The 24,370-nt window shown below is 53.5% G+C and overlaps 1 protein-coding gene across 1 annotated transcript in view; it reads left to right on the plus strand.

The window, feature by feature from the left end:
• Trpv4 (transient receptor potential cation channel subfamily V member 4) overlaps positions 1-24,370 on the plus strand; it is a 45,499-nt gene that overhangs the window by 6,914 nt on the left and 14,215 nt on the right. The window contains exons 2-12 of the mRNA XM_087198477.1: positions 6,796-7,236; positions 10,793-10,965; positions 15,179-15,331; positions 16,118-16,258; positions 17,300-17,598; positions 19,187-19,366; positions 20,937-21,095; positions 21,382-21,474; positions 21,757-21,830; positions 22,807-22,972; positions 23,218-23,284. Of these exons, the coding sequence (XP_087054603.1) occupies positions 6,827-7,236; positions 10,793-10,965; positions 15,179-15,331; positions 16,118-16,258; positions 17,300-17,598; positions 19,187-19,366; positions 20,937-21,095; positions 21,382-21,474; positions 21,757-21,830; positions 22,807-22,972; positions 23,218-23,284 (1,915 nt within the window). The 5' untranslated portion in view covers positions 6,796-6,826. The remainder of the gene's footprint in view (positions 1-6,795; positions 7,237-10,792; positions 10,966-15,178; positions 15,332-16,117; positions 16,259-17,299; positions 17,599-19,186; positions 19,367-20,936; positions 21,096-21,381; positions 21,475-21,756; positions 21,831-22,806; positions 22,973-23,217; positions 23,285-24,370) is intronic.

A 24,370-nucleotide genomic window follows, 5' to 3' on the forward strand; every position in this document is an offset into this window, starting at 1 on the left:
CCAAGGTCACTAAGCCAAGAGGGGATATTTAGATGTAATTCATGTACCCTACAACTTGGCCTCTTTTTTTCTGGTACCAGGGATGGAACTCAGGACCTTGTACTTTTGAGGCATTCGAGATGCCACTGAACTAAATCCCCAGCCCAACAATTCGGCCTTTTGGCTTCTTTTTTTTTTTTTTTTTTGGTACCAGAGATTGAACTTGGGTCCTTGCGCTTTCGGAGCAGGCAGTGGAACCACTGAGCTAAATCCCCCGGCCCTATTCGGCCTTTTGAAGTGTACAGTTCAGCAGTTGTTTTTTAGAGTATTCAGATTTGTATGGACATTACTACTATCTAACTCCAGAACATTTTCATCACCCCAAAAAGGAGCCCATGCCCATGAGCAGTCACAGTGCCCTTCTCCCAGCCCCTGGCAATGTCAATGTACTTTTGTCTCCATGGACTTTCCTGTTTGGGTCGTTGAGTATAAATGGGGTCCTCCAACATGTGGCTTTTGTGTCTGTGCAGGGCATGCTCTTCACCATTGAGCCACGCTGTCCCCTGTTCCGGCTCCCATCCCAGGGACAGAGACCCCTGGGACCCCCAGGATCCTGGTGAGAGCTCATAGGGGTGTTTGTGTGCCCTGCTGGAGTCCTCCAGCCCTCTTGGGTTTGCAGAATAACTGAGTAACTGTTGTGGCCTTGCTGGCCCTTTGCAGGGCCCTCTGAGTCACCCCAGACCTGCCCCACCTGGGTGGTGTGAGCTTTGAGGGGGACACCCTCCCAGATGCGGGGGAGACCCAGCAGGACACTGGGGCTCTGTCTGCCCTGGACAGGCGGCCAGTGTGCAGAGAACAGGAAGCGGGCTGGGCCGAGACCTACTAGGTAAATACGGGCTGGGGAAGGTGCCCAGCATGGCGTGATGCCCCCCACTGCACCCTGCCAGGGGCTGGGAGCCATGGGCAGCCTGGCAGGCGGCAGATTTCGCCTGGCCACGGGCTGAGTGCCCAGGGACGCTGCTCCACGGTGGCTGCTGTGTCTTCTTCTCAGGCCCTGGGTCCAGCTGCTGTGCTTTCTCTGGCCATCTTGCCATCCTTGGTCCTCAGCCTGTTTGTCCCTTGCCTCCAATACTCATAACTGTATGCTGCCACATGCTCTAAGCTGGCCTCAGACCTAGTGTTACCACGCCTCCTCTGTTAGTGACAATGCCCTTGGTGGGTGCTACGAGATCCCCATTCTACCCGTGAGGAGACCAAGGCCCAGGAAGATCAGGTACCTGTCTCAGGGTGGCCTGTCTCATAGGTTCTAGTCCCGATTCCTTCCTCTGGAACCAGGCCATATTGGATAAGTGACTGCTCTCTAAGCCTCAGTTTCCTCCCCCGACAGGTACAGGAGGGGCTGAACACAACTTCTCTGTCCCTTCCCACGCACATGGGACAGACGGATCAGAAGGACCAGGTGCTCGTAGTCATGTTTATCTGAGGGCAGTGCAGGAAGTGGCGTCCCATGGATTGGCCAGGGAGCCCCGGGGTGGGGTGCAGAGGGTTTGCCTGGGAGTCTGAGCCCCTTCCCGGAGGTCTGGTTCCTATTCTCGCACCAGCCCCACCCCCACTCCCACAACCCCTCCCCTCCCCCCACACCCATCTTCCTGCCTTTCTGCTCCTGGTGCCTCAGTGTGCCCAGCAACCCCTATCCATATGGCCTCTGCCCTTTTATCCCATTCTTTTTTTTTTTTTTAATCTTATTATTTTGAGACAGGGTCTCGCTAAGTCACCCCAACTGGGCTTGAACTTGTGGTCCTCCTACCTCACCCTGCAGAGTGCCGGGATTACAGAGGTGTGTCACCACACCTGGCTCCTCCTGTTCTTATGGTCTAAGAAAAATATTTATTGCTGCCCCATCCTGGCTCATCCTGATGCTAAATGCTGGGGAGACAGTGGACATGAAATAGTCCTTACTTCATGGAACTAAAACTCCGGAAGGGAAGAGGCAGATGAATAGAAGAATATAAGTAAGTGTGAAAGTGTTATTATAGAAGGGCTGGAGGTGTAGCTCCGCAGTAGAGCGCTTGTCTTGCATGCCTGAGGCCCTGGGTTGCCGCCCCCCCCCCCGACTCACACCTACACACACACACACACACACACACACACAACGAACACTGTGAGGGAGTGGGAGCCAGGCAGTGCAAGGAAAAGCATTCCAGACAGGGAACAGCCCAGACAAAGGCTGGAGGGAGGAGAAACCATCTGCCTTCCCTCCCAGGCTGGGAGTTTCCACTCTGTGCCTCCTTGGGTGCCTTGCAAACAGGTGGTACCCGACAGACAGATGCCTGTTGGGGAATTGATCCCAGAGGGAAAGATCTGAGAGGAATCAGGTCCCCAGAGTCCCCTCCCCTGGAGTGGAGCAGCTCCGCGCGCCCAAACTTGCCCCCACATTTAAGCAGCTTTCCTTGGTCATAATCAGGAGGTTGGGATTTGGCAGAGCCGTGCCAGTGTTTCCATGAGATCAGGCAAAGCCACGGTGACCATGAGGATGGGCCCTCCTTCCACCCTCCTGGTGGGGCTGGGGGCTGAGCCAGGAGCCCTCTGCCTCCCACCGGATGCAGTATTCTTGGAGAGACTCTGCCACCCACCCTGCAGTTTGCTGTTTGTTGAGGGCTCATTCTGTGCCAGACACTGGCTCAACTCCTAGACTTTGAGCCAGGTTCTTAGGAAGCCAGAGGTGTCTGTCTGGGGCAGAAGGGAAGGACTGGAGACCTTGTCTCAGTGCTGGGTCTCACCACCCTGCTTGGGACCCTCCCTCCTGGCCCCTTCCCTGGGCCACTCTCAGGCTGCTCTGATGCCCGCAGCGCTCAACACCACTGGTCATGCCTGCTGCTTGGTTTGTCTGGTTTATTCTGTTCCCCATCAGAGGGGCAGCCCCAGGAGGGACCTCTCCCGGTTTTGTTCCTAACTGGCACAGAGCCTGGTGCACAGTGGGTCCCCAACATACTTTTGTCAACTAAATGAATAGATGAAGCGCTCCTAATCCTGCTCCTTGGGCCCTGGGATTCAGTTCCTCCCTCTGCCCACTCTGCTCTGGCTGGCATCTGTGTGCAGACTCTAGTCTGGTGTATATATCTTAAACCAGGGTTTGGACACTGGAAACAGCACATTTGGAAACCACTGCTGCGAATGCACACAGTTGGGAAGATGCCGGGAAGTGAAATGTTCACACTCTTGCCTGGTGTGGCCCCATGCTGGCATAGAGGGCCCTGTGAGCGCACACACACACACACACACACACACACACACACACACGCATGTGCACACGGAAACCCAAGACACAAGAGATGCTGTGACCCAGCCCTGGCCCCGCCTTCTCCTCCCCACCTCCTCCACTCCCCTCCGCCCTAGGCTGGCCTGAGTTTGGAATGTGTAATCACAGGCTTCAGGGCAAATTAGAACCGGGAGTAAATTCTGTCCCCAGCCACAGAGAGCAGGGCAGCTTTAGGGGAGGGAGTTGGCACGGAGTGGTAGAGCTGGCCTTGTGCAAGTGCCGGTGTACGTGTGTATGTGTACACACGTATTTACATGTGAGTGTATGGGTACTATTTGGGGTGGGTGGAGGAGCCCAGGGATAGGAGTTCAGAAACCTTTACCAAGCCATTTACTCCCCAGGTGGTCTCAGCCTCAGTTTCCCTGGCCATGAAATAGGAGCAGTAGCTAGCTTTGCTCACCAGGTTCGGGGGGATCAGTGAGGGAGAGGCTGGGAGGGGGCTGGTGGATTTGGATGTGGCCTGTGACACGCCAGGGTGTAGCCCTGCAACCTGTCGGTGGGGGAGGGGAGCGGGCCGACAGGTGGATCAGAACCGATCACAACGGTGATGATAAAATATGACAAGAAGCAACCTTTGTCAAGTGTTTATAGTTGCCCATGGGACACTGGGCCCGCCTCATGTCGCAAAAGCCATACTAAATAGGAGCTATTATTCCAACCTGTTTCACAGGTAGAGAAACTGAGGCTCAGAGAGAGTACAGTGGACTGATTGTAGCAATCCTTCTTTCCCGGGGTGGCTGGGAGTTGTGAGTGAGATATGGGAAGGGCTCAGTGTGGTTCAGGCTCCAGGCCATGCTCAGCAGACTGAGGGGTTGGGTACCCTGGGCTCTGCAGCCAGCTGCTTGGCTTTTAATCCTGACTCTGTTGCTAACCTGGCCTTGGGGAAGTCACTTCAGCTTCTCTGAGCCTCAGTGACCTCATCTGTAAAAAGAGAACCCCCCCCCCCTCTGCCAACCAGGGATTGAACTCAGGACCTTGCGCTTGTGAGGCAGGCATGGCACCACTGAGCTAAATCCCCAGTCCTCTAAAAGGAGAATTATTGCATTACCTACCTGCAGGGCAGGGTTTCTCAGCCTCAGCCCCAGTGGCGTTTAGGTCTTGTCTCGGTGTGTAGCCTTCCTGTGCATTGTAGGGTGTTTGTGGCATCCTGGGCCTTGACCCACTAGATGCCAGTAGCCCTCTCCCTCGTACAGTGTTGACCACCAAATGTGTCACCAGACATAGTCAAGTGTCCTTGGTCTAGATCTGCAAGAGGCTTGGATGAGACTGACCATGTGAGGCCCTCCGGTGGGTACCCAGCACTGTCAGAGCTACATGGTCCCAAGGACAATGTGATTTATTTTGGAATGATTATTTCATCATAACTCAAATGCTAATCATGGTTGAGGTACAAGTGAGACCAAACAGGGATCTGAACCAGGCTGGCTGACTCCAGAACTCCTGGATGGGTCTAGGCTGGGGCTCCTTAGGGCTGGGGTTCCGGTTGCTGTGAGGAGATGAAAGGACCTTCCCAGCTGTCTCTGACTTTGGGAGCTTCCTAATGGGGCCTAGGGATTCCTTTAGGAGCCACGGTGATGGAATTAGGGAAGTGTTAACTGCAGGGGGAACATGCCTGACCTCGGGGTCCCCAGTGAGGCGGGAGGGCTGTGGCTGGGAGAGTAACCCACTCCGCCATGCCTTGGCATCAATAGGCCCCCCTCCCTGCCTCAACATCCCCCCCATTCCTGGAGTGCAAGGACCAGAGTCACACAGTGGCCACAAGGGCCTGAGGATCCTGGTATGGCTCTCACTGCAGGTGGACAGGAGCTGATGCCTCCAGAGGTCCCACTGGTGCTGCCACTGAGTGGGGGCCTAGGAGGAGGCAAGGCACCCTGGTTTTACAGGGGGGGAAACCAAGGCCCTAAGAGAGGAAGTGAATCGTTCAAGGTCACACAGCGGCTCATTACCAGGGCCATTATCCGGCTTTGTCTGACTTCAGACCTGTGCTCCTGATTCTTCTTTCCTCCTTTGCTGATAATAACTGACAGCCCCCAGTGTAATCCTGGGGACACCACTGGATATGCCCGATCCCATTAACAAGGCCTATGACTCTGCAAGAAGCTACTACCATAGAGGGGGAAACTGAGGCTCAGGAGGTCAAGTGACTGGCCCATATGTGTCATTAGTAGAACTGGGATAGAACTGGAGCCTGAATGACTCCCAAGTCCAGGTGCTGCCTCCCTCTTGGTGTCTGCCAGGCTCTCTGAGCCTCCGTGTGCCTGGCCACACACCAGGCCTTCCCTCCTGGCAACTAAGGAGCAAACATGGCAGGGGGAACCAGTTTGTTCTTGTGCATATGTGTTGGTCAGGGAGCCCACAAGACAGGGCTGTTCAGAATGTCCCTGCCTCCTGAGCGGGATGGAAAGAGTTCCAGGAAATTGGCCCTCAGTGCCCAGCCCCGCCTGGCCCACAGCATGCTGCTGAGAGCAGGAGGCTGACAGCTGGCTGTCCTGTCCCTTCTCTGCCCTTGCTCCTGGCTGAGCTCTGGGTGCAGGAGCCAGCCAGACTTGTCCCTTCAGGCTGTGTGGCTGCCCCTCTGAAGGCCTCAGTTTCCTCCTCTGAGAACCGGGAGCAAATGACACCTTTGTTTTAAAGCTCTGGATTCCCGTGGGGTCTCCGGAGTGAACATGAGAGATGGGTGCCCATGGGTCAGGGTGCTCACAGCCTGGGAACGAACTGTTAGCAGGCATGGAGGCTGAGAGCGAGGTTGCAGGGCTGGGGAGGGCTTCCCAGGGGAGGGGACAGTTGAGCTGGGAACTGAGGTGGGCAGGAGTCACCCAGGCAGGGGGCAGGGAAGGGTCAGGGCCGGGAAGTCAGCTAAGGTCTGTGTAACCAGGAGAGTCGCCTGAAGTCTGGGAGCCTCGATTTCCAGTTCTGTAAAATGAGGCCACAATGATGGGGGAGACCAAGGGCCACTGGTGGGCATAGTAGGTTCGTGTGGATTTTCTGAGCACCCACTGGGCTGGAAGGTGAGGCTCAATGCTTTAGTACGCCCTCCTCTGTGGCAGGCCCTGCCCTGGGCCTGGGCTGGCAAGATCTCTGCTGATTCTCCCATTTCATAGATGAAGAAATCGAGGCTGTGAAATGGCAACTTGCTTAATGTGCTACAGTGGCTAAGTGTGGACCTGGCTTTGAACCAGGCTCTGGAGCTGGCTCCATGGGTCAGTAGGAGCGTTTGGGGTTCCAGTGTGACCCGGAGGCCCTTCCTCCTCTAGCTGGTGCCCAGGGTCACTGGCCCGAGGCAGACCCATGTCTTCAGACTCCTGAAAGAGGCCCCTGTTGCGGCTCCTGCCTGGGGCTGACCGCCAACCGCATCTGGGAGTGGCCACCCCAACCCCTGTCATTACAACGGTGGCTTTGAAGCAGCTGGTGGCATGCTGTTTGCCCACGTGGGAGGGGGCTTCCTGGAGCCCCCACCACTGGCCGAGCTCTTCCTGACTCCCCTCCTTCCCCTGCAGGCTGAGCTGTGCGGACAGACCCAGGGCCAGCATGGCAGATAGACCCAGGGCCAGCATGGCGGATCCTGGTGACAGCCCCCGTACAGGGCCTGGGGAGCTGGCAGAGCCCCCTGGGGATGAGAGTGGCACTTCTGGTGGGGAAGCCTTCCCCCTCTCCTCACTGGCCAATCTGTTTGAGGGGGACGAGGGCTCCTCTTCACCCTCACCCGCTGATGCTGGTCGCCACGCTGGCCAGGGCGATGGGCGGCCCAACCTGCGCATGAAGTTCCAGGGTGCCTTCCGAAAGGGGGTGCCCAACCCCATCGACCTGCTTGAGTCCACTCTGTATGAGTCCTCGGTGGTGCCTGGGCCCAAGAAAGCACCCATGGACTCACTCTTTGACTACGGCACCTACCGTCACCATCCCAGTGACAACAAGCGGTGGAGAAGAAAGGTCATAGAGTGAGTATTGCTGGCTGCCTGGTCAATGGTCTCCTCTCTGAATTGAATCTGTCCATCCATCCTCCGTGCATGGGATTAGTGGATGAACATCCAGAAATTCATCCGTCCATCCATCCCCTCATCTATCTGTCCATCTACTAATTCATCCATCATCTATCTATCTGTTCATCCATCCATCTACTCCTTTATACAACTATTTACCCATCTCTCTTTTCATTCATCCATCAGCTTTTTCATTCACCTCATCATCAACCCACCATTCATCTACCCATCTATCCACTTGTCTGTTCGCCTATCTAACCAACTTTACCTTTATTCGTTATCATCCACTTATTTTTATATCTAGTGATCTATCCAGCTATCATCTACACATCTGTTCATCTAGATGCCTGTCTTTCTACTTGTCCAATCCACCCATCCACCTTCCACTGATCCCAATGTCTATCTACGTATGTGCCCATCTGTCATCCCTATGCAGCCATCTACCCATACAACCTGCTTTCCATTCATCTGCCATATACTTGTCCAGATGTACGTCTGTCCTCCAATCTGCCCACTGTTTCTGCTCGTCCAACCATTCAGCTATCAAACTATTCAGAAATCGTTCATTCATTACATTTCTAATGCTTGTAGGCCTTCTTCCTTTCATTCCCCTCCCTTCTTCCCTTCCTTCTTCCTTCTCCCCTTCTCCCTCCTTTCCTCTCTTCCTCCTTTTCTTTCTTTCCTAACCACCAATTAATCTATCCAGCTCTCTGTCTACCCATTTATTCATTCACTCATTCATTTGCCTACTCGCTGACTCATTAATTCTCTCATATTTTCATCCACTTCTCCAAGTGTCACTTTTATTCCTGAGCACCTCCCGGCTTTCTGGGGCTCATTAACAGATGGCGGCCTCGAGACATTAACCCTTTCTCCTTCATGAAGGAGGCCTGGCTGAGAGCACTGGAGAGTGTGGAGAAGCCCGTGGGAACAGTGCACAGCCCTTAACGTGCATTCTCTTCCTGACTTCACTGGGGACAGAGCCGGGACCCCCACCCCACCCCAAGTGGACCACTTCTCCTCTAAGGGGCTCTGCTGAGCTGTGCCTTGCTGTCCACTCTCAGGCCTTTGCCTGGCATCTACATGTGGTTTTTGTGGCATGCCACAAGCCTAGGTGCCTGTCACCACCTGATGAGGCTGAGCCTCCTTCCTGGTCCCTTGGGGAGACTAGTTTCTTCCCCATATTTAGTCTCATGTCTCTCTTCTCCAGGCTCCTGCTGAGTGCGTGCAGTTCATGGACCTTTCTGGGTCCTGCTTTGCTGTCCCTAACATGCCCCAAATTGACCCAGACTTGGACACTAGCCCCTTTTCTGGGTGGCCACTGTGTGTCCAGTCTGGAGATGTCCTGTAGAGGTCCAGTTCTCCTCCAGGCCTCACTGATCACAGATTCGATTACCCTTGTGGTGGCCCAATTCCCTCTCTCAGTCTGTGCCTGGCCAGGAGCCATCCCTTTATTTATTCAGCAAGTCAGATTCATGCCTGGGTATTTCTTGGGCACCTACTATGTCCTAGGCCAGTGGTGGTAAACTCATGGCACGTGTGCCACAGTGGGTACACAGCCCTGTCTGTTGGCATGCAAACTGAGTCATCCCAGCAGCAGTTATTTTTTCTAAACTAAAACTTCAGTATTCAGGTTTAATCGCAGTGTTGGCACTTTGTAATAAATAAGTGGATTTTGGGTTGCAGTTTGGGCACTCGGTTTCTAAAAGGTTTGCTTGCCATCCCTGTGCTAGGCTGTGCAGTTGCCCTGGGGGGAGCTGGACCAGATTCTGCCCCGACTCAGATGGCACCTGGGTCCTGTCAGACCAGAAGCCAGGAAAAATAGGCACAGAAGAGACAGCACTGAGGCTGGAGGGAGGGTACAGGAAGGTGGTCCTGGACGGCTTCTCGGAGGAGCTGACATCTAGGCCCAAGGCTGAGGGATAGGCAGGGAGGGGCAGCCCCGCATCAAGGAGGGTGTCCCAGCTTGGGGAGGCTCGGGCAAGGGCTGAGACAGGCAGGCCCAAGGACCATGGCCTCCCAGTCAGTCTTGCTGCTGGATACTTTGCAGGACCCTTGCTTGGAGGGGAAACTGATTCCAGGGCAGCAGAGTGCCCCAGTGTCCCTCCCCCTCCATCTGTCCCCAGGCCCTCCGAGGTCTTGTTGGATGCTGGGGGCTCAGTGTCTCCTGTCCCCTCCCTCAGTCCTTCCAAGGCCTCACACCCCAATAAGCATAGTTGGAGGCGGTGGAGGGGCCCTGGGGGAACTGGGGTGCAGCAGCCTCAGTGAGGCCTGGCAGGGGCAGTGCTCAGGTTCCAAGCTCAGGAGCCATGAGACGGGGCTGGCAGATGCCCTGGTTAGTGGCTGTCCCAGCATGTGCCCTGTCCATGAGGGAGCACCTCTTTCCCCATGGGGGACCCCCTTTCCCGGGACCCCCATCCGGGCCCTGGGCAGCAGAACCAGAGCAACTAACTGGCTGCTCCCTCCAATGGGCAGGTGGCAGGCTGAAGCCAAATGCCAGCTTTGCTGACCCCCACAGCCTGCCCTGCCTCAGTCTCTCCAACCCTGGCCCTGCTACAGCTCTCTAAGGGTTTGCTCTCTGCTCTTGCCCCTGCCTCTCCCTCTCCCTCCCAGACTGTCTGCCTCCATTTCTCCTCTGCATCCTCTTGTGCCTTTCTTTCACCGATTCTGATTCCCCTTGGCTGGGTGAGAACATGACAGAGAGAGGAAGGGTTCCTGCCTCAAGGTGCCCCAGACTGGCTTTCTCTCCCAGAACCCAGCCCACCCCATTAATGTTTGTTGAATGACCGAATTGAGTCTCCAAGCCCTCCGATTCACATCTGTTTTTCAGTTTACTTTCTCTCCCTCCCTCCCTGAACCCTCTCGGGATGAAGCCCTTTCTCCACCCCGCTGGGGCTCGGCATCTCTCCCTTGCACAGGTGAACAGCAGGCACGGCAGGCACTCGGCAGCAGGGGTAATCACAATAACATTTACTGTGTGGTGGGCCCTGGGCTCAGTACCTATTAGCACGGCCCCGTGTGTCCCAAATGTCTGTTGAATGAACGAATTAGTGCGTGAGTGATGGAATGAATGAATGAGATACTCTGCCTTTCAGTTTTTTGTTCTTTATTTTCTCTGTCTCCTTCAGTCCTTGTCTGCCTTAGTTTGTACTCAACAAATGACAAGTGGATAGATGGGTGGATGGGTGGATGGATAGATGGATGGGTGGGTGGGTGAGTGGATGGGAGTGTGTGTGGATAGATGGGTGGGTGGGTGGATGCATGGGAAGATAGATGGGCAGGCAGGCTTGTGTTTATTTCTTTCTGTTTTTACGCAACACACAGTAGGTACAAGGCATGTTTTATTGGATAAAACATTCCTTGGTGTTTCCAGCTATCCTTTCCCCTTAGTCCCTTAGTCTGGTCCTTCCCTGTGGCTTCAGTTCCCGGCCCCATCCCTGGATCCCTAAGTCAAGAGACAGTGGGGAACATGGGGGACAAGCACCCCACCACCCTTCTTCCCTACTCCCTCCAGGAAGCAGCCGCAGAGCCCCAAAGCTCCTGCACCCCAGCCACCCCCCATCCTTAAAGTCTTCAATCGGCCCATCCTCTTTGACATCGTGTCCCGGGGCTCCACCGCTGACCTGGACGGGCTGCTCCCTTTCTTGCTGACCCACAAGAAGCGCCTGACTGACGAGGAGTTCCGGGGTGAGCCACTCAGGCGGGCATAGCTGGGGGCCTGGCATTGGGAGTTCCATTTCCCCTCAGCATTTCCTCTTGGGTCAGAGGACTCCAGATGAGCACTGTATAGGGAGTCTGGTCCAGTGTGTCCTTTGCCATGTTGCTTAACTTCTCTGGGCCTTGGCTACCTCCACTGATTCCTTCTGCCTTTATGAAAAGGTCAGTGTGGTAGGTAAGCAATCTATCCGAATGGGTTCAAATCCTGTGTTCACCAGTTAAGGTGCATGTGACTTCTCAGTGCTTCAATATCCACATCTGTAAACTGAACAGTCACACCAGTGTGGGCCTGACCGCTGAGGAAAGATTGCTCCATAAAGTGCCAAGCACAAGACAGCTGGGGTCCTCTCTGAGGGGAGCGTCTGTCTGGGATTCCTGCCTCCACTGTTGGGGAGCCCCCCACCCCATCCCAACCCTGGGCATCCCTGCTTGGGATGACACCCAGCTCACTTCCTGCAGCCCAGAGTTTGGCCTCCAGCCTTGTCTAAGCCTGTAAATCAGGGGCGGTGGCTGCATCCCCTTTGTCCAGGTCAGCGCCATCATGGGCTGTGGGCCTCGCAGCCACGATCACGTGGTCAGATGATCCCATAGCGCAGTATTCAGTGTTGAAGTGTGGCACCTGCTGCAAAGAGGGGCCTGTCTCAGGCTGGCTCCTGTTGGTGTGCAGCTCAGGTCTAAGAAAGCTTCAGGCCATTTTTCGAGACTTTAGTTACTTTAAGTAAATTAAATGCCAGAACAAGGTAATGGAGTCCGTGGGTCAATTCCCACACAAACATTTATCAATCTGATTCTTAACAGAAAACAATACAACGCAGTGTCTTTGTGTCCCTCAGTAGAAAATGACGATTTATATTCACTTGTGCTGGGTATGCTGGTCCACTCTGTGGTCCACAAGTTCAAGCCCAGCTTGGGCAGCTTAGTGACTTAGCAAGACCTTTTCAAAGAGAACAAAGGGGCAGGAGGCACTGGGGATATAGCTTAGTGTAAAGGCCCTGGGTTCAATTCCCAGTACCAGGAAAAAAATTTGTTCATGGTGCCAGGTCATGGAAGGCAGCCTTGTTTGGGGGCACAAGTGTGGAGTGGCCCCTCCAAGGGGAGGGGAAGTCGAGGATCTCTTGCTGCCTCTGAATATCTCCGTGGCTGTGCGGGTGAGCTCACTGGGAAATAAGCTCATCTAAGCCCCAGCCAAGGCCCCTCCTGGCACACCCTATTTGTCTGGCAAAGCTGGGGCTTGCTAAGGCTTCTGCCTTCTGAGTTAACTAACACCAAGCAGCGGCTCCCATCTAGTCCGGAAACCCCAGACATGCGCGTTTGTGCATGTGCATGTGTGGGGGCGCCGGTCCCAGAGGTCGCAGAGGTCAGTGTGGGTGTGGAGGGGGGACTTACCGGGCTCACGATGCTAATTAAGCTGCAGGGTCCCTGGCTTGCTCAGCCCCCTTCCAAAGTCCTGGGCCTACTTTTGCATTCATATTTGTGGGATTTTGTAACCAGGGCTCCCAAATTGTACAAGCCCGAGGCTCCACTAAACCTGCATCCGCCCCTGCATTTTTTATAGCTAGAGGCCGATGAGCTCATCTGATTTTCAGGGGAGCTCCCCCCCCCCCCCCCCAATTCACAACGTCCTATTTGGCAATTGGCAATTTAGAGCTCTTGGCTGCAGCAGCCTCTTGGACTAAGACACTGCCACCTGGTGGCCAGGCTGTGGAACTGCGTGTCTTGATCCATCTGGGCAGCCTCAGCTCCTCCTCCTCCTCCTGTCTTTGCCCAGGGCTCAGACTATAGCTATGTTTGAAGGTCTGGAAGCCCAGATCCAGGGCCTGGTTCCATTTTGGATCACTTGTGATTTGGGGTTACCTGGGGTGCCCAGCTCTCCGACTTCTGCAATTGGTTATTGGGCGCTGTGCTAGCAGGGGGTAAACAGTGACAGGAGCTGATGAGTGAAGCCGATGTGACCTGGCCTTCAAGTGATTCACAAGCTCCTAGGGGAGACTGCATTGGCCAAGCAATCACAGAAATAAACACACAGTCGCAAACAGTAATGGCTGTATTGGAGGATTTGAGCTACCCAGAGGAAATCCCGGAGAACATCTTGGGGAGAGGACGCTTGAGCTGGGTCTGAATGAGTTGCATTAACCTGGTGAAGAGAAAAGCGAGGAGTGGGTGAAGGGACAGCATGCACAAGGGCCCTGCTCAGGGAGAGTTGCACCTCTGAGATGACCATTGCTACTGCTAGGTGGAAAGTGGGCAAGGGAAGGCCAGAGAGGCCAGGGACAGCCAAGGTGTCTTGGGCATGTGCAAAACAGACACTGGGCCAAGGTGGTGGCAGCGAAGATAAAAGAGCTGTAAAGAAACTGGAGAAAAAGGAGACCAATGAACAGGACATGCTGGGGGTGGACCTGGCAGAGCAAGGAGGGCAAAATCAAGGCTTCTTGCTGGACAGGGGCACTGTGCTCTGAGATGAGGACACATGCAGGCTGGAGTGGGCTGGGGAGGGATAGGTATGAGGCTGGCAAGGACAGCTGCCAGTCGCTGGACAACAGGAAACGCTGATGAAGGGGCTTGATGGCCCTGAGGCCAGAGCGGTGCATGGTTGTCCCTGAGTCTTCACACGATCCCAGAGGCAGCCCCTGGCTTACAGTGATGGGCAGTCAGAGTCACTCATTCAGGAAATCCTCACCTGGTGTCCCTTCTGGCCTGGGAGCCCGAGGTACAGCAGGAAGCAGCTGGGGACCAAGGCTTGTCCAAGCAACCTTGCTCTTGGGGTCTGGGCCTAGAAGTCGGTTGTCCCCAAGGCTTTTAAATTCTTTCCACTACTTCTTGGCATGCAAGGAAAAGGTTCCTAAAGTCCCTCCCATGGGAGAATAATCACAACATACATTTATTTATGTATTCATTTATTCTAGTGCAGGGAATTGAACCCAGGGCCTCCTGCATGCTAGGCAAGCACTCTACCACTGGGCTGCATCCCCAGCCCTTTATTTTGTATATTTTGAGACAAGCTCTTGCTAAGTTGCCTAGCCTGGCTTTGAACTTCCCATCCTCCTGCCTCAGTCTCCCAAGTCCCTGGGACGTCAGGTGTGTGCCACTACACCCAGCAACAGCAATATTTATTGAGGGCTCCTATCTGCCTGGTTCTGGGCTAGTCAGTGACTATTGACTAGCTCATAGAATTGTCTTCATAGCTTCGATTTAACTAGAAAAGAAAGTAAGCAGAGAAAGGGTCGCAGGCGGTCAGGAGCAAAGCTGGTACTGGAACCCCAGGGTGGGTGGCTGCAAGTGGCCCTCGACCCACACCTGGTCTCCCACCCCAAGGGCAGTCCTGGGCCCTCAATGTGAGGTTGCCTTCCCCAGGCCCATTTCACATGGGAGTTTTCTTTTCACTGACTCACTCTTTTGAGATAGAAATCAACTTCTGTAACCAGAGAAATAATTACAAGGAAAAGAAAATCACCAAGGGACATTGCAGGCCTTACTGAGAGGCAGCGAGGACCCAGAGTCCCAAGGGTACACTGACCTCACGAACAGTTTGATGGGTTAATACCTTCGGTGTTACTGTCCTTGGAATCCCCAAGACTTGCTCCCACTGCCTATGGTGATTCACATCCTCTGCATTCAGCATACACTTTGGGGCACATTGCACCCTCCGCTCCCCTTCAGGGCACCCGTGTAATTGTTTCACGGGGAAAGGGATTCTGTGTTCCAGTAAATGGGCAGATGCAGCCTAGTGTTTCTTGCTTTCAGAGCCCCACAGTCTCTGTTAAAGGCCCTGAGAAGTCCTGCAGTAAAAGAATATATTTGACTTTGTGCTTTGTTTTGTTTTATTTTTTCTGGGACTGAGGATTGAACCCAGGGCCTCCCGGAGGCCAAGAAAATGCTCTACCACTGAGCTGCAACCTTGGCTTGGTTGACTTTAACTCTGCATTCACATATATTTTTTTACAAAAAATTCCCCCAAATATGATTGATTAAAATATAGGCTGTGGTCTCCCACATTTCCAAGCATTTCTACTCCCATGAGTTTAGCATCATAAGAGGCAGATAGAGTGGCCCCGTGTCCCTACCAGACAGATGGGGGAACAGCCTGGAGAGGTAGCATGACAGAGTCCAGGGCCTCTGGCTTCCTGCCCAGCAGCCCAGGGCTGAGCCCGCCTCATCCTATACTCATTCTCATTCTGTCCTCCAGAGCCATCCACGGGGAAGACCTGCCTGCCCAAGGCCCTGCTGAACCTGAGCAATGGCCGAAATGACACCATCCCTCTGCTCCTGGACATTGCTGAGCGCACAGGCAACATGCGAGAGTTCATCAACTCGCCCTTCCGAGACATCTACTACCGAGGTGGGGCCCCGGGGAGGTGGAGAGGGCATCCAAAGCCACATATCCTTGCTCATCTGACCCCTGAGAGCTTTGGTTTGGGCCTCAAGTGCTAACACATACCCAGGAAGTCACTGTTGAGTGAGTGAGTGAGTGGATGGATGGATGGATGGATGGATGGATGGGAAATGACTATCTCTGCCACTCTGACGTTTTGAGCTTTGGAATCAGAAATGCCAAGACTGGAGATGTGGTGAGCCTAGTGGTCTGTGAGCCCGGAATTCTGGACCTAGGAGGTGATGGGATTGAACATGGAGGCTCTGTGGAAATGAACCTGAGCCAGCAGTGCTGGGATGAAGGCAGCAGGTGCCCGAGCCCTCCTGTTCTCGCTTCTGAGAGTCTATGAATCAAATCTGGCCTTTCAGATTCCTTGATGTTAACATTCAACGTCCATGACTTTTATATGCCAAGTTGAAAATTCTGTGCAGCAAGCTGCCTTTGTTTCCTGTTGGATTAAAGCAGCACATGTGTCTGAAAAGCTCTGCCCACTGGGATCCCACAAGTTGGATAGCCTTTGAACTTAAAATTCTACTTCTACAATGCACAGACCTAGGGCTTTATGCGCCCCCAATTCTACATCCTGGGAAGCATATGGAGCCCCGGGTACTACCTTCTGATGTTGCTGGCCAAGGCTCGGGCCTGCAGCCCCCACCTTGATTTTCATATTCAGTACCCCACTTTTTACCCCAAGCAAGCCTGGTGGGGTCTCTGTCAAGGCGGACCCCTGGATGACTGTCACCCCACCCCCAGGCCAGACTGCCCTGCACATCGCCATTGAACGCCGCTGCAAACACTATGTGGAGCTCCTGGTGGCCCAGGGAGCTGATGTGCATGCCCAGGCCCGTGGGCGCTTCTTCCAGCCCAAGGACGAGGGTGGCTACTTCTACTTTGGTGAGAAGGGGCCTGCTGGGGCGGGGGGCCCAGGGGAGCTCAGGGTAGGAGATATGAGGTGGACTGAAAACAATCCTGGCCACCCCTCAGACACTCAGAGCTGCGCTGGCCACTGGCCTATGTGGGTCTTGCCCACTGAGACCTTGCATCTAAGGGGTGAGCAGTAGGGAGAGCTTGGGAATAGGGGCTCAGCTTCCTCATCTGTGTAGACAGGCTCTTGAGAACATCCAGCACGCTATGCGGTGTCAGCACCCAGCACCTACTTTTCATATCCTTATGCTGGAACCAACGGTCAAATCCTCAGCCCCAAACTCCATCACTACCATATTATCACAGTTGGACTAAAGAAATATTTTGAATATCACCCCTGCTTAGGGGTACATGTTATGTGAGGCTCAGAGACATAGTCCCACAAAGAATTCCACCATCCATCGTAGTAGTCCAGGCTTCCACTGACTCCAAATCACAGCTACGCCCGTGAATAGCCATACTGGATGGCTACACCCAAATAACCGTGCCTCAAGTAACCACGCCCACGAATAGCCATACCCCCAAATATCTATGTCCTCAAATACATCCCAAATAGCCATGCCCGCAAATAGCTACATCCTGAATAACCATGCCCCTAGTGGGGACAGCCTGAATAGCCTCACCTATAGGTAGCAATATACCCAAATACCCATGTCCCCCAATACTCATCCCAATTGCCTGAATAACCACATTCAGGAATAGCCACGCCCATGAGTAGAAACCTCCGGGTCCTCAAATATTCATGCCTCCAATATTGTGCCCCAAATTAGCTATGCTCCGATTGGCCACACCCCGCCCGGATCGCCACGCCCATGAGCTGCCACCCCACCCTCCAACCACCACTGGCCCCGAATCCCCTCCCCCCGAGAGGCCACGCCCACCTCCCACCCCGGCACGACTGTGTGGTCTTCGTGGCTGTAGGTGCCTTGCGCTTGTCCGGCGCCAAGGCCGGGGTGTCTGTCCGCCCTGGGCCGCGCACTGATCTTCCCCGTCCGCCCGCCTTGCCCGCAGGGGAGCTGCCACTGTCGCTGGCTGCCTGCACCAACCAGCCGCACATCGTCAACTACCTGACCGAGAACCCGCACAAGAAGGCCGACATGCGGCGGCAGGACTCGCGCGGCAACACCGTGCTGCACGCGCTGGTGGCCATCGCCGACAACACCCGCGAGAACACCAAGTTTGTCACCAAGATGTACGACCTGCTGCTGCTCAAGTGCGCCCGCCTCTTCCCCGACAGCAACCTGGAGGCCGTGCTCAACAACGACGGCCTCTCACCGCTCATGATGGCCGCCAAAACCGGCAAGATTGGAGTGAGTGGGGGCAGGCCCGCCCGCGCACACACACACACACACACACACACACACACACGCTGCTGCTGCCGCCAGTCATTATTAATACGTGCACCCACCTTCCAATTTGCCAGTCCCAGTGTGCAAATGTCTTAACTCAAGAAACTGCTATGGCTCCCTAGTGTCCAGCCAAGCTACTCAGCTTCATCCCAGAGCCTCTCACTGGGCGCTCACCCTCTGCTCCACCAGCCAGGTTCAGCTGCTGATATAAAACTGAGGCTCAGGGCCCCAGCTCTGTCCTCCCAGCTCCTAACCTGTGGAGTAGCCAGGCACAATGCTTCCCCTCTCTGGGCCGCACACTACAGGACCTAGAACCGTTTTCAGTCTCAGCACCGCCTTTGGACTGGATGGTTCTTTGCTGTGGGGTGCCCTGTGCGTGGTAGGAAGCTTAGCTGCATCTCCTGGCCTTGATAGACAGGCTGCCTCTTTCCCACTTGTGACTGCCGGAAGTGTCTCAGGCATTGCCAGGTTGCCATTGCCCCGATTGAGAGCCAAGCCTGGGGAATAACTGCTTTGGCCCTGGCTCTTCATCTTCCCTTCGTGTGGGGTCAGGCCTTGGATCTCCCTTCTTTGGGCCCGAGTTTCCTTGTCTATAAAATGGGGCTAATAATAGTGCCCTCTGGTATAGTGTTACTGTGACAATTAAAGGAGGTGAGCCACATAAAAATCTTCAAAAGAGCTCAGGTAGGAAGTGCTCAGTAAGTGGTAGGGCTATGACTCCATTAAAAATATAATAGAGCCAGGGATTTAGCTCAGTGGTTCCCGCACCTGCCTCGAAAACGCAAGGTCCTGAGTTCGATCCCTAATATCACACACACACACACACACAAATATATATATATGGCTGGGGTTGTAGCTTGTAGCTCAGTGCAAAGGCCAGGTTCAGTCTCCAGTAAACACCCCCTAAAAAGCAAAAATTGCCAGGCATAGTGGCTACTGGGGAGGCTCAAGCAAGAGGATCTTGAGTTTGAGGCCAGCCTGGGCAACATGGTGAGAACTAGTCTCAAGGAAAAAAAATATGTGTATGTTCATGCATGCATGCATGTATTTTATGTATATGTTTAGCAAAAGCTACTACAATCACAGTTGTACTAGAGTTCTGAGGTGGGAGGGAAGACCACCCCTACTTTGTCCTACTATACTGTGTGACCTTGGCCAGTTCCTCCTCATGCCTCAGTTTCCCTGTGTGTAAGGTAAAGATTGCAGTGATAGTAATAGGACTTTTACGGTCAGGATTAATGTGTTAGTAAGAAGATCGAGTCATTGCTGTTTAACTCCACAAGGAAGGTCTTTTTCATCGCTAGGACGGTTAAGCCTTGCCCAGGTTTGGCCCTGGCTGTGTGGCCTCGGGGAACACCTTTGTGCCTCCGAGGCTCCTTTGACTCATCTGTAACCCCAGATGAGAGTAAGAATGAAACGAGATGATGGCACAAGATGTGGCGAGCAGTGGTGCTGAGTGGTTTCCTGCACTCCGTCCTGGTCTCTGGGGAACAGAGAGGGGCCGAGTGGCAGACTGCCCAGGGCCCTCTCCCCACCTTGTCCCGTGCAGATCTTTCAGCACATCATCCGGCGGGAGGTGACTGATGAGGACACACGGCACCTGTCCCGCAAGTTCAAGGACTGGGCCTATGGCCCCGTGTATTCCTCGCTCTATGACCTCTCCTCCTTGGACACGTGCGGGGAAGAGGCCTCTGTGCTAGAGATCCTGGTGTACAACAGCAAGATCGAGGTGGGCACCAGGGCACGGTGGGCACGGGGAAGGAGGGGGGCGGCTGGGAGCATGGACTAGGCTGGTGGGGCTTGAGAATCCATACCTCTGTGACCCAGAGTCATGGGTCTGGGGGCTGAGCGCAAGGGAAGGTGCCAACTAAGCGCCCAGAAAGTGTCTTTGGGGCCTTAAGGAAATAAGCAAGGCTTGGGGTGCAGGTGGGCTTGATTGGGCTCTTCTTGGCTCTGCCACTTTACATGCTGTGACTCAGGATGATGACTTACACTCTCTGGGTCTCTGCTTTCTCATTTGTTACCTGGGGAGAAGGATAATGTCTACCCCACAGGGTTGTTGGGAGGACCAGATGGGTTAATTTTAGAACACAGTATAGACATTGTGTGTCAGTGTTATCATTAGTGGTCCTTACATGAAGTTTCAAAAGCCCCTTTCTTTCACTTTGTGTTTTGTGAACATCGTTCTGCACTATTAAATACTCTTCTGAAATACCAATGCTGCATGTAAATAAATGCACACACACTAATGACTCATTCCTCTGCTGTTGGTCGTTTGGGTTGGTTTCTGCCTTTAACTATAAGGAATAAGCTACACAAGCATTTTTGTGGCTGTACTGTCACACAAATCCACAGTTAGGAAGAAATTCAAGTCATTAGAGATAATTGGATGTTGCACAAATGAAGCAGAAAATGCTGGGGAGTGGGCGTGGGTGGTCTCCTTCCTAGCCCTGCCCTGTGGCTTATGGCTCTGTAAGCTCAGCTTTCCTTGAAAGACCACACTTCCTTCCTCTAAATGAGTAACCAATTTGATTCAGATCAGGGTTTGCAGGTTTAGTTTAGCATTTCTGGTGCAAACTCTGATTGATTGGTAGAGTCTACCCAGGGAACTGCAAAGAGCACTGTTGTGCAGGGCTCAATTATTGATGTCTGGCCTGGATTCAGAATTGGAGAATTGAGATGAGTTAATCGTTTATCAATATTTGAGCTAAATTTTCATCTTGCTCCCTGGATTAGAATTTGAGGATGGAGCCCAGGCATTTATGTTTTTTGCCAACAGCACAGTACTGTTCACAGATTGGAATTTGATTTTGCTTTTGCCTTTTTTTTTTTTTTTTTGGTACTGGAGATCGAACTTGGGTCCTTGCGCTTGCAGGGCAGGTGGAGGCACCACTGAGCTAAATCCCCGGCCCACAGATTGGAATTTGGGAACAATGAGGATAGATATTCTTTTTTTTTTTTTTTTTGGTACCGGGCATCGAACTCAGGTCCTTGTGCTTATGAGGCAGGTGGCGGAACCACTGAGCTAAATCCCGGCCCGAGGATAGATATTCTTAAGGAGCTTTCCAGCTCTGGTTCTTTTATTCTCGAACAAGGTGGGAGGGAAAGTTGTGGCAGAGTTGGCCAGAGGCTTGAATGATGGGCTCTGGAGTTTGGAGTACTGAATGCTCACCCCCGGGGTCTGGGTGGAGGGCGGGTTAAGGAAGGGAGAGCTCTGGGGGTGGAGGAGGGGGCACATCAGAACCAGCCAGTCTGGGTCCCCACATTGGGAAGGTGGCCTCGACCCCCGTCTCTCACAGAACCGCCATGAGATGCTGGCCGTGGAACCTATCAATGAGCTGCTGCGAGACAAGTGGCGGAAGTTCGGGGCTGTCTCCTTCTACATCAACGTGGTCTCCTATCTGTGTGCCATGGTCATCTTCACCCTCACTGCCTACTACCAGCCACTGGAGGGCACTGTGAGTGCTTGGAGTTTGGTGGAGCTGGGCTGGCACTGGGCTGGGCCTCTCGGGCCTGGGGCACAGCGGGTCCTGCAGGGTCCCCAGCGGGAGGGAATGGAGAAGGCCTAGGGACAGGTTGGGGAGGTCCACCCACCTCCAGGGAGCCCCTGGGGGGAGGGAGAACCAAGAGGAAGCTACCAAAGGGGGAGGCTTCACAAGACCCAGATGTTTGGGGCATTGGGGAACGTCTGGGTCTGAGGGCAGATGCCGGAGGGACAAATGAGGACTTCCGCCTGCTCCGCAGCCGCCTTACCCTTACCGCACCACGGGGGACTACCTGAGGCTGGCCGGCGAGGTCATCACGCTCTTCACGGGCGTGCTGTTCTTCTTCACCAACGTGAGTGCCTGGCCCCAGTGACCCGCGCTGCCCGGCCTCCTCCCCTGCTCCCCTTTTCTCCTCCTCTCCTCCAAGCCATCCCTGCTCCCCCTTCTCTGCATATTTTCTCCCTTTTCTTCTCCCACCTCCTATTCTCCTTCTCTACTCTTTCCTCTTTTCTCAACAGCAAAGAGCCCATTGTCTCTGTCTCCTCCTCTGCTCCCTCTCTTTTATTTCCTCTTTCTCTCTTCTCCTCTGTCCTCCTGGTTTCACCCCTGTCACCAGCCCGCTCTCCTCTTCCAGATCAAAGACTTGTTCATGAAGAAATGTCCCGGAGTGAACTCTCTCTTCATCGATGGCTCCTTCCAGCTGCTCTAGTGAGTAGAGGTCCCTGGGCTGGCAGCTCCTCGGGGAGAACGGTGGGGTTGCACTGGCAGGTCATCCAGCACGGGGGATGAAGTGACTTAACAAGGAGGGCAAGTCAAAGTCAGGGCAAGGCCAACGTCAGGCAAAAGGGTTTTCTGATGATGAAATACTGTACTTGGGTTGCTAGGGAGTTAGCATGTACACCATAGGTGGCAATAATTTTAACCTCTCATGTCGGCAATTGATTGGTAATGTCTGCCAGTGGTGCCGTATTTGACTTTTGGGGTTTTTTTTGGACCCGGGATTGAACTCGGGACCTTGTGCTTGCAAGGCAGGTGCCAGAACCACTGAGCTAAATCCCTGGCTGTTTTTTTGCTTTTTTAAAATTTTGCAGTACTGGGGGATTGAACCTAGGGCCTTTGCACTGAGCTCCATTCCCAGCCCCTTTTTTTTTCTTTTTTCTTTTGAGGTAGGATCTTGCTCAGTCACTGTGTAGCCTGGGCAGGGCTTGAACTTGTGATCCACCTGCCTTAGCCTCCTAGAGTGCTGGGATCACGTTTGAGAACTTGGAGGCTGTATTTGTGTTTGGTGGGAGAAAGACAGCTGTGATTGATTTACAGTGTCCACCTAGGACACCGGATGTGGGAGTTCCTGCATATGTGCTACATCTTTTTCATTTCCTTTACAATTACAAGACAAATTCATGTAGCCCCAAAGCCTCCACTGTATCAGTTCCAAAGGGCATCACTTTGGGGTCTTGTAGGTGTTTGGGCCAATAATTACACCTAGATTGCTCTTTAGTTAATTGCATGTTCTAGCCAATGAAAGGCTGAGGAGCCTAGTTAATCCACTTTGATTCTCTTCTGGTGGTCTGGAAGGCATCAAGATGTCCTGGTACCCTGGAGGGCTTGGGACGCGTCTCCCTCTCCAGGACCTCATTGTCTCCTGTCCCCCTCTGGCCCTTTTGTGGTCCCTGCTGCCCTGTAGCTTCATCTACTCTGTGCTGGTGATTGTCTCTGCGGCCCTCTACCTGGCTGGGATCGAGGCCTACCTGGCCGTCATGGTCTTCGCCCTCGTCCTGGGCTGGATGAACGCCCTCTACTTCACCCGAGGGTTGAAGCTGACTGGGACCTATAGCATCATGATCCAGAAGGTATGGGTAGGGGAGCCTCTGGGCTTGGGTGTCCCTGGAGGGAGCCACCCATACCACATGCACGTCTTAGGTGCCTGCAGACCAGAGGAAGTGGGGTGCAATGGGCAGCAGGCGTGGCCTGAGCATGAGGGAGGGACAAGCCTGGAGCTAGAAAGAGGTTGGGATGGAGGAGAGAGGAAAGTGAGAAACCATTTGAACCATGCCTCTCCTCTTTGCTTCCATGATCCATCCACTGGGGGCTTCAGATCCTCTTCAAAGACCTTTTCCGCTTCCTGCTTGTCTACTTGCTCTTCATGATCGGCTATGCTTCAGGTGAGCCCAGGTGCCCAGGTGTGTGTGTGCGGGAGTGGGGGATGGTATGAGGCCTGGAACAGCTGCCAACCTGGATTGAGGACAGCAGGTGGCACTGGTTGAGATCTCCCTGTGCTAGGCCCTGGGCTGAGTATGTTACCATGCCTGCCTTGTCCTCCTAGCAAGCCTTTATCATTACCTTTCAAAGAGAAGAAAATAGAGGATTAGCAAAGTCCAATCAGTTGCCCAGCTTCAAAAGCTGGTTATTGGTAAAAGTGGCACACTAGCTATTTCTGCGAAGAAAGCTATGCAAAACTTAGTGTCTTAAAACAAGTTAATTAATTAATATATGTGTTTATTTTTGTAGTTCTGGGATTGAACCCAGGGCTTTTTTTTTTTTCTTCTTTTTGGTACTGGGGATCAAACTCAGGACCTTGCACTTGTGAGGCAGGTGTGGTGCTACTGAGCTACATCCCAGCCCATGAACCCAGGGCTTTTACACTGAGCTACATCCTCAGCCTTTTAAATTTTTATTCTGAAACAGGGTTATGCTAAGTCTAGTCTGGGCTCAAATTTGTGATCCTCCTGTCTCAGCCTCATAGAGTAGGATTATAGGTGTGTGTTACCATGCCACGCATTTTTTGGTTTTTTTGCTTGTAGTCTAGGCCAGCCTTGAACTCGTTTTTTGTTTTGGGTTTTTTTGGTACTGGGGATCGAACTTGGGACCTTGTGCTTGTGAGGCAGGCAGTGGAACCACTAAGCTAAATCCCCAGCCCTTGAACTTGTTATGTAGTCTAGGCTGGTCTCAGACTCACAATCCTCCTGCATCAGCTTCCCAGAGTGCTGGGATTACAGGCACACGCCATGACCGGCTAACCACCATTTAGTCTTGCTTATGAGTCTCTAGTTAGCTGGGGGTCTAGATTTTGTCTTTTTCTTTGGTACTAGGGATCGAACTTGGGTCCTTGCACTTTCAAGGCAGGTGGTGGAACCACTGAGCTAAATCCCCAGCCCCTAGTTGGGTGGTCTGGAAGGCATTACCCCTCCTGACACTATTGACCCAGGCCAGGTGTGGGAGATCTTGATGGGCTCCTCTGTCTGGTCAGG

The sequence above is a fragment of the Heterocephalus glaber genome, unplaced genomic scaffold, assembly GCF_053883595.1.
Source record: "Heterocephalus glaber isolate CG9 unplaced genomic scaffold, H.glaber_assembly_v1.0 deba00001687, whole genome shotgun sequence".
NCBI classification, from domain to species: domain Eukaryota; kingdom Metazoa; phylum Chordata; class Mammalia; order Rodentia; family Bathyergidae; genus Heterocephalus; species Heterocephalus glaber.